Source organism: Juglans microcarpa x Juglans regia, chromosome 4S (genome assembly GCF_004785595.1).
Source record: "Juglans microcarpa x Juglans regia isolate MS1-56 chromosome 4S, Jm3101_v1.0, whole genome shotgun sequence".
NCBI lineage: Eukaryota > Viridiplantae > Streptophyta > Magnoliopsida > Fagales > Juglandaceae > Juglans > Juglans microcarpa x Juglans regia.
The window spans coordinates 11,248,466-11,258,749 of record NC_054601.1 but is presented as its reverse complement, the minus strand read 5'-3'; the positions used below and the strand labels follow the sequence as shown (position 1 = coordinate 11,258,749).

The 10,284-nt window shown below is 34.6% G+C and overlaps 2 protein-coding genes across 2 annotated transcripts; one reads left to right on the top strand and one right to left on the bottom strand.

The window, feature by feature from the left end:
- Positions 1–5,530: 5,530 nt before the first annotated feature.
- Positions 5,531–5,944, top strand: LOC121262038 (protein RALF-like 33). The gene has a single exon (XM_041164473.1). The coding sequence runs from the start codon at positions 5,531–5,533 to the stop codon at positions 5,942–5,944; it is 414 nt and encodes a 137-aa protein (XP_041020407.1).
- Positions 5,945–7,074: 1,130 nt separating this feature from the next.
- LOC121263807 (heat shock factor-binding protein-like) lies at positions 7,075–9,099 on the bottom strand. Its single transcript, XM_041166886.1, has 5 exons — positions 8,970–9,099; positions 8,247–8,300; positions 8,025–8,048; positions 7,914–7,956; positions 7,075–7,468 (listed from the first exon to the last, which is right to left on the bottom strand). The coding sequence occupies exons 1-5, from the start codon at positions 8,970–8,972 to the stop codon at positions 7,323–7,325; spliced, it is 270 nt and encodes an 89-aa protein (XP_041022820.1). The 5' UTR covers positions 8,973–9,099; the 3' UTR covers positions 7,075–7,322.
- Between the last annotated feature and the right edge of the window lie 1,185 nt (positions 9,100–10,284).

Sequence of the window (10,284 nt, the reverse complement as noted above, 5' to 3'; positions counted from 1 at the left end):
CCCCGCCCAGAGTACACGTCTCCACCTACCATTTGATTTCATGAGATCCTCATCAGCACATTCTAATTGAGTTCAGGCATCATGAAATCAAAAGGATCAAGCTAATCTCGGCTGTTCCAGCTTTATTAATGGAGTTTCTGTTTTGTTCCAGCTTTATGTTATGGTAAAGGTAGAGTAGAAATCTCGGCTGGATTGACTTACAATGGGCGATGTGGCGTGGGCAACGGGGCACTGGCGGCTGGTGGTGTGAGTCTGTGGCTTTGAGTCTACGTGGACGACGGGGCACTGGTGGCAGGCAGTGTGAATCAGTGGCTCTAATTCTGCATGGGTGACTCGGCATCACCATGAAGAGAACTGGAGGGGGCGACGTGGGTTTGCGACTCAGACTTAGGAGGAAAGAAAGTGAAATTTCTGAAAAGTGAAACTAGAGGGGGGCAGCGTGGACTAGAAGTGTTAGAGTTAGGGTTTTTTGAGTTTTAGGTCTTAAGAGTATAAAGGTAAATTTTATTCAGTTAACGGGTCATAACTGGTTGACCCGTTAGTGACCCGTAAAGCAATCGTGTCTTAACAGGTCAACCCGTTTTGACTCAAACTCGTTGACACTAAACCCTAATCCACTTTTATCATGTCGTGTTCGTATCGGATTAACGAATGGTGTTAGAGGAGTGACTGCAGCTTTCGAAAACCTTCGGCCGCAAAGAACTGCCATCAAATCCTCAGAGGATGGACTACTCACTTGAGAAGGACTAAGAGAGTTTTTGGGAGCCATTCGAGTGGAAACGTAAGTTTGTGAGTAGAAAGAACTAGGACAGGGTTGGAGCAAAAGCATTGAGGGAACAAGAGAAAGAAGAAACTCGCACAAGCAGATAGAACCAGATCTCCTAGTAATTACTAATATTATAATATTATTATACTACTTTAATAATATAGTATAATTATTAATACTATAATATCATATAATGATATGATATTAGTATAACTACTAATACCATAGTGATTTATATAGTTATTTATGTACAGTGGATTACTAATAGTGTTACTATTTTGTGTGTGTGTGTGTGTGTGTGTAATAGTATCATTTAGTGATATTTGATTATGTATGTTAGTGATAATATGATTGGTTACATATATGTTATTGATAATATTATGGTTATATTAATTTTATGTTACAAAATTAAAATTTTTAATGATAATGCTATATCAAATGTTATCTATTAATTATTAAGATTTATAAGATTAATTTTATGTTATATCAAATTTTATATTAATTAGAAATTTAGAATATATTATATATAATTATATATAAAAATTATGGGTGGTGCTAGCGAGCTGCCCAACACTTACCGCTAAGCGTACCACAAATGTGTAATTTTTTTTACCATTTTTGTGAATATTTTTTTAACATCTTTAACCATTAAAAGAAATTTAAAAAAATATAATTTCACGAATAATCACTTCATTAATCACTAAGTAAAATAAAAAATTAAAATATTCGAACGATAACATTGAGGGGGCTAAGTAGCATTTTTCAAAAATTATATAAATTATCTATAAAAATCATAGATAATATAAAAAATATTTTATATAATATAAAAAATAAAAATATATATCTATATATGAACTGGTCCGGTCCAGTATTAGAAAAAGGAAAATTGAAATTGGAAAAATTTCTACTGGTTTTGAGAAAAGTGAAACCGATACCAGACCAAACTGGTTTTGAACCATACCGAACCCATCCGTTCAGTCCGGATCACCGGTTGTTTTTCACCCTTAGCAAGTCCTGCTTCCCACGCTAACACGAAACAACGTGTGGGCAGATTCAGTGCAATGCAATTAACCATTGTCAAAAGAAAGGACGTACCAATTGCCAACGTCATAAGGAGAAGCCCAAGAATAAAAGGGGAAGCCAAGGCGACAAGGAGGAAAACAGAATAAATTCCTGTCGACTCACTTGTGACAAAAATTTGCGGGGTAACTATTATGGAAAATACCCACAAAGAGGCAATAGCTGGCAGGCCCAGAGGCCTTTTCCTCTCGTGGTTAAGAGTAGCGTATCAAAGAGAACCCTACGAGCTGACATGGCTAGCCGGCCATGCCCCAGCAAGGTACGGTCCATGGGAACCAACACCGTCGAGATGGGCCAATGCATCCCTGATGACTTGGTTAATTATTAAGTCATATTGAAACGGCCACCCCATATCCAGGAAGGTTACCACATTAAATGCACCAAAGTGCCCTCTCAAGGGACATGCCCAGTTCAGGCTCTTATGGTTAGAGGCCTAGGAGAGGTTATTGTATTCAATGAGGTGATGTGCCTCCTCAAAGAGTGTGTTGGTCTCAGGCTACCAAAAGAAGGGAAGGTTACGCCAACACCCTGGGCGGTAGATAGGAAGGGGGAGGAAACCCTAAAGAGGTATACTTTTCTTTCGAAAACACATGCACACGCATATACCAAAAAGATATCAACTAACTTAGGCATCGGAGGCACTCTCCTTTTGGCCACCGAAGTTCATTCTATCTACAAGTAATGCGGAGGTGGCAAGTGAACCGAAATTGACATCAACACCTACAATATAAGTATACGATCCAAAAAGCTAATGACCCATATCATTCAATACAATGGTATCAAGATTTTATCAAAGGGAACCCATGGAAATACTCATCTCTCACCAAAAAATATACATTTGCCATTTGGAGAACATGATAGGGTACACGAAACTGAAATGGCTCATAGGAAGATGATCAAGGATGCTTGCAATTTTGAGGGACATGCTTCTTCTTATATTGTCCCTCTTCTATCACCCAGCTTGCAAACATTTTTATTCTTTCTTAAACTTATTTGTAGGAAAATTTCATTAAATTAGAAGTGAAGGAGGGGTGGGGAGACTCATCAAAAGCTCTATTATTAAAACAAAAAGAAGAAAAAAGTGGGTAGTGGAGCCAAATTAATAATCCGATCTCATGTTTTCTTGACTAATCAAGTACTAGAAAAGGGTTTGCATTAAAGCGGTTGATGCACCATCCAAGATGTTATGGAATGTGTTGTTTTAACCACTGCAAAGACAAACATAATAGCAAAAGACCCATTGTTGCATATTGCAGGGAGAATCTCTTGAAAGCTTTGTTTTCAACATCATTGGACCTAGGAGTACGTAAACTACGAGTTTTAGGGACAACGTACAAGAAATTAAAGGGTGGAGCAAATCAAATGGAGCGTGTTTCATGTGGTTCGCAAAGTGGTGCACAATTAGATTGATAGTGCGTGAGGCTGACACGCAGCTTACAAGCGAGAAAAAATCATTAGATGTGATAGATTCAATGGCAAAAATTACATTGGCAGGGTGCATAGCTTGGTGAAGGCTCGAAAGTAGTGTATTAGCCTCCTCTATCCAAAATGGAAAAATAATATTTTAACACATCTAGGCTTTGTGAGGAGGAAAGGAAGAGAGGGTAAGGAGGGAGAAAGAGCTTCCTCAATTTAGATTGGTTGTGGAGATCAAGGAGAGGATTCAACTTTCCTAAATCATGGAGGCACTTTAATTAAGTGTATATACCATAAAAAAATTATATTTCTTGTCTTTTTTTTTTTCTTGACCTTATAACACGGTTTTGTATCATATTTGCGATTAAAAATTCAATCAAGATACGGCAATGAAATGATCAAAAGGATTTGTCGGGGTTTATCAAACCCCTCCGATACTCAAGTTAGTAATAACCAAGAGAGAAACCCCAATAAAATGAATATTTCCATTAGACCCTTTGATTATTTTTCATCTAATAGAGTCATCACTGAAGCCTGTAAATTGTGAGAGTTCATATGCACTCCACCCTCAATTTTTTGGTCAAAGCTAAAATGGCATGTGTAATACCCTTGTCAACCATTTTCTTTTTCTTTTTCTTTTTTTTTTAAATTGTATTCTTGTGTTTGATTATTGACCTATATTGTTATAAGTAAGAAAATCAATTTTTATTAAAATAATTTTTATTCATTAATCAACTAAATTATTGCCTCTAGCTTCTGCATTAATAGATCCTCCATTTAACCGTACATAACTGTCCATTGATCATTGTTCCTAGATTATATAAGCATCTTGAGTCTGGTGATTTAGAGGCATTTTGCGTATTATTCTCCCAAGCTAACCCTAATCCACAAATAAAATAGAAAGGGAATATGAATAGATTGAAACTTTTTAGTCCAAATGTTCAATTGCATGGAATCTTGGTGACAATGTCCGATTCTATTGTTTCAATTGGGGCGATGGTGCACTAGTCTGATTGAGAATAATGGATCAGGATTTCTTATAATTTTCTGACTCAAAACATTTCAACAGTTCAAGAAATATAGATACAAATATATGATTTTGCAATCGGCTTTGCTACCCAGCCGCCTACACCACACATCACACTTGTTTTAATTTTTTTTTTTTTTATTCTATTCTTACTAAACTAATTGAGTTATTCTACCCATCATCCTTATACCACATACTTACTAAGCGAAAACAATATAAAAATCAAAATAGATGTGTAGTGTAAAAATGATGAGCACAATTTTTATTTAGCAATATATATGTAATTGATGGAGTCCAACTACCTACTAGCGGCATTAATTCAATGTCAAATAGGGTCTACAGATTGTGTTTTTCTCTCTACTTAGATTGTGCTTGATTGTATTTTTTTATCCTATTGCCACCGTGTTTTGCATTGTTGTTCTTTCGCCCTAGCAATTATGTTATAATTGTAACTTGTGAATTGACAAGTAAAGCTATATAGAGATTTTACAAAAATAAATATATATAAATTGATATGATTTAATGTGATACGTTAGATTGTAAAACTATTTTTATTATAAAATAAATCTAACGCATCATATAAAACCATATGAGTTTGTGAGTTTACTTTTGTGTGATCGCTTTGTAGATGTAGTTATATTGTAGCCTTTAAAGTTTCTCTCTCATTGTTCTTCTTTCCTTTTCCGTTTCAATTTTGATCGTATTCCAAACTCTGTTAGAGCAAGAAATGAAAGCCATAAATTGATCTTTACATTTAAAATATGCATTTATGACTTGAATTTGATCACAAAATCCCATTTAAAATTTCCAAAAAATCAAAACTATTAAGTATAAATAAACCAAATTGATTCAGCCAGAATGCCCTCACATACTGTGGTCATTGTAGTAGAGGCTCTTGGCAGTTCTCTCTCTAAATGTTTCTATTCAAACAACCTTTTAAGGTGACCCCTCTCTTGGTCCTTGTAACAGTATATCGACTATTCTGTATTTTAGTCTTGATATTAATTCTAGAATGACGGTAGGGAGTCCCAACCTCTTACCTTTAATATCCTGAAATTAATGTATAGATAATTATTACTACTTGCCTAGAAATTATAAATAAATTCAAAACAAGTTTCTAGTTGCCACCCGTTCTTGTCCCAAGTATTATATATAGATACACATGCACACACAGCAGTAGAGAAGGATATATAGTTAGGCAGAGAAGGCAAACAACATTCAGCAACAATAACAAGACAACAATGGCCAAGTCTTCCTATGTTCTTCTGATCACCTTTTCCTTCTCCATCACAACTATCATCATCTCAGCCTCCACCTCCACCTTTGCGGACATCACAAGCATTGATAACCTCTTGAGCTGGGTGCCGGAGCTCAGCTGCCAAGGTTCCATCGCCGAGTGCATGGCTGCAGACGATGAACTCAACATGGATACAGAGATCAACAGGCGCATCTTGGCCACCACCCAGACCATAAGCTATGGGGCTCTGCAAAGGAACACTGTGCCATGCTCTCAAAGGGGTGCATCCTACTACAACTGCCTGTCAGGTGCCGAGGCTAACCCCTACAGCCGTGGTTGCAGTGCCATCACCCGTTGCCGCAGCCAAAAGCTATTTTGTCTACTTTTTTCTTTTCTAGAAATGTTGCTCATCTCTTAAATTTCGTCATCTATATATAGTTGACACTCAGAATGTATACGAATATTACCGATAAAATTTAAAATGCATGAAAACATTGCTGTTTTTGGCCTTGTGTTGGGTGCTAGTTTGATTTCAAACAATGTGTAACTACTAAGAAGCATTGGGATTTAGTTGTAGGATCCGGTGATCTCTCTATTGCGTTTGGTGTTGTCTTTTCTTTTTTATTATTTGTAATTGAATGGTGATTACATCTTCTTCTATTGGTTGCTGTTCTCTTCTTTTCGTCGATGATCTCAAACTTTGACCTCCTTGGAAAGTGTAATCGTCAGTTCTTTCAAACTCAGTTCCCAACTTCCCATCACGTAAAGAGTTTTTCTTTGTGTTTTTCATTTTTGCCCCTGGATGGGACAAATGATTCGAGTAAAATTATAGAAGTTTTAAATTTTCCATCTGATTGCAAAGAAATCTGGAAAATCAAATACCAACTTGAAATCTTTCAGGAAACCGACAGGCTTATGATCCTAAGTTCCAAGTTTCTTTGCATATAATTCTCAGATATATATAAATTGTTCTGGGGAACTTCGACCGAGTAGGAGGTGAAGATACATCTATTAGACATTATGACACTTTTCATGGAGAATCCCTAATTTGTTAAGCAGGAAGATTAAGCTGAACATGCAGAATTGCACTGCAACAACAGTTTCAATCATAGAGGCTCAAGATTACTTACAAATTTGTCAAAACAAAGTTGTGTTTGGAGGATGTCAAAATTGTGATTCTCAGGGTCTAGTACCTGGACGTGCTCACAATTCACAAGTAAAACAGAATCAATTGTCAAAATCTTTGCAGACACTGAAAATGGCATATATATATATCAAATTTCAATGGAATGAAATTCTTAAATTTTTCCGATCCAAATACCTTTTACAATTCTAAGAGAGATAGACACAGCATGTGAACCCTACAGTATTACACGTTGCCCGTGGACAATGTGAACCCTAACATATAATGCCGTGGGATTCACATGCTGTGTCTACTTCTCCAAATTGTAGAAAGTTCTTGGTTAGAAAATTATAAGAAATCTTGTTCCAAATTGAATCTAAAACAATGCCAAGTTGGGGCCAGGGTGAGGAACAAGGCCACTTGCATAGTCCACAAAAATAGATTCTAATATCAATGACTTTCCTCGTAGTATTACACAATCAAATTCAAAGGGGTAAAAAATAGCCAATGCCAGCACTGGAACAAGGGAAGGAAAACAACACGATAATTACAATAGCAAACGTGGGGTATTCATTCCATATTACTGCAGTTTCTTCATTTCTCAAAACTAATTGCAGACAAAGAAAGTGGCATTAACTCGTCACTCAAATTTAAAACATGCACTTTTTTAACTCTACCCAGAACCTTCCTCTTTATTCACTTCATCTGGCTTTGGCTTGGATGGGGTCACAGGAGATGGAGAGCCCTCCACTCCCATCTCAGCTCTTAGGTCATTGATGCTTTGCTCCAACTCATTTATCCGGCTTCCCATATCATCAAGTGAGTAGCAGTTAAGGAAACATAAACCTCTTCCACTTTTACCAATTATGCAGAAAAAACAAATACATCTTCTCTGAGGATAATGATATGCCAAACAAAACAAGATTCCCAACATATTTAAATCTAATTCTGTTAAAAACACGGTAGCCAAAACCAGGAACAGGAGACAGTTTCTAATTCATTCTCCTAGTAAAGATTCCCGCTTGGTCTGTGCATAGAAGTGAATAACCAATTAAACTAATCACTACCAATTACTCTCAGCATCCGATCTGTTCAAATAAAATCTCAAGAATATGGATGGCCAAATATTAGAGACAAAACTACGTTCTAGAAGGACCACCTATTCTAAACATACAGCAGACTTACATTCAACTTAATTCATTCATTAGTGTTCCTGTCCTAGAGAAGTTAATTTCCATCAAAGTAACAAATGTTCAAAGGATATTCTTCGTAACAATTGACTCGGACATTTGTTGAAACCTTGATTGCTGCATACAAAACACTCGTTAGTTACAGCAGGTTATTTGCAGAAGATAAGCTCTATGTTGTAACGTACCATCTGTTGAAGAAGATTTTGCACCTGAAAATTTATGAAAAAAATATATCAATAAAGGTTTTACAAGAAACCCCCCCAAAAACTATATTACCAACAGTGACAATAGGAAATTCCTACATTCTCACACAAGCAACTCAAATATATATCTATGCCTGAATTATGATCTATCTTCGAGGAATGATAAGAGTGAAGAAAGTATTGAAGGAATGTTGTGAAACTTACAAAAGCGGTCATATCTGCAGTGTTTTGCTTCGGATCTTCTGCATCATGTCCATCCTGCCAAAAAGATTATAAATTCAGAGCACAATGTAACTATAACACGATGCAAAATAAATAAATAAAAATATATAGAAGGAAGAAAACATTTGCTACCGCAATGAAAACTTGGATGACCAAACATGAAAATCATTTTTTTTTTTTTATAGGCTTTGCAACCAAACATGAAAATCATAAAAATTGACAAAAGAAAATCGATTCAATTCCGAATGCAACTGATCAGCTGTAAAGATTATCAAAATGGAAAAGGCAAAGCAGCAGATTCAAAATTTCCCGGTATCACCGAATATTTAGAATGGTTATTAAACACGCACATACTAGTTTCCACTCATCCAAGCTTTAACTCAATTGATTTGGTATAACTCAACTGATTTGGTCCATTGCAGCCCTAATTTCTCAATCAGCAACAACCATACCTCTACCCATAAATAAACAGACGTGCATACATCCATTACAAAACCCTACATTATATCTAAGCAAAAAACGTAAATCAATAGGTTCAAGAAGAATGGATCTACGCGGCTCGAAAAGCACATTTCGCAACACATCGGGCTTGAAATTCTTGAAACCCCGACAGCTCCAATATGAACAGAATATGATGCAAACAATGCTCCAGCATACATACGCTTACGGAGTGGAGATTCAACAGACAGGAAAAAAAAAATTTACCATTTCTCTTCTCTCTCCGATTGTTCGTACAATGGCTAAAATTCGAAATCCAAAATCGAGACAGTGAGCCAAGAGAAAATGGTCGGCTGCCTGCTTAAATCCCTTGCGTGGGCAGTTTTGTCTTTTCAGTTTTTTTTTTTTTTTTTTTCATTACAATTGCACGAAAAAATTTAATTTATTTACAAGCCGATACAGAACTAAAAAATGATTACATGATATATATATATATATATATATATATATATTTTTTTTTTTTGGGAAGCATTACATGATATAATTTTAACAATAATATTAAAAAAATAATTTTTTTATGTGGATCTCAGATTTATCTATTTTTCTAAAAATGATGTACATTCTAAAACTCTAAATATCATTTCTCTAATTTTAATTAGAAAAATAAAATTTAAATCTTACAAATCAAGTCTTACTATGTAAAAATATAAATGATATATTTTACACACCAACTCACAAAAACTAATACACATGTGATTCATAATTTATGTTATTATGATATAAATGACTGCTAAATCTTAAGTGCTGATGTTAGTTTTTTTAAAAAAATTATTTATAAATTTTCTTATTATTTATAAATATGTTTTTCTAGTTATTATTAATTACTACCAAAAGTGAAGCAAGAATAAAAAAAATTGATATATTAATTAATAATATATTTTTTTGGATATGATGTTTGAAGAAGTATTAGGGTCTATGAGTAATGTTAAATACATTTATGAAGTGTGCAAGCTCTACGCAATTCTTTTGAAAATGAGTGGTTCATTATTAAAAAATTAGTTTTTTTTTCATGTTGGTCTCGTATTTAGTCACTTTTTTCAAAAGTATTATACGGTATTTACGTACTCTATGATTACAAATATCATCTATATATATATATATATGTTCATTTTAGGAAATATTTTCATAGGTGTCACCCAAAACATTAGCATGATATTCATAAACAGTTCACGGACACAATTCATGTGAGTGTCTTTCGCTGTTTACCGATAATGTTTATATAAGCGTTTTTTCATGAACATATCTTTCACCCTAACACACGAGAAATACTTTATGCACAAAATAATTACATAAAAATAAATTTATATAGTAATGTAGCTTGATATAATATATTATATTGTAAAATTATTTTTATTATAAAATAAATCTAACGAATCACATGAACTCATCTCACTTGTAAATTTATTTTTATATAATCTATTTATGTATGTAACACTTCTTAACAAATAATATCCTTCTCAATGGAAAGAAAAAAAAAATACAATTCCCAATTATTAGCAATAACAAACTCACCTCAGAGGAA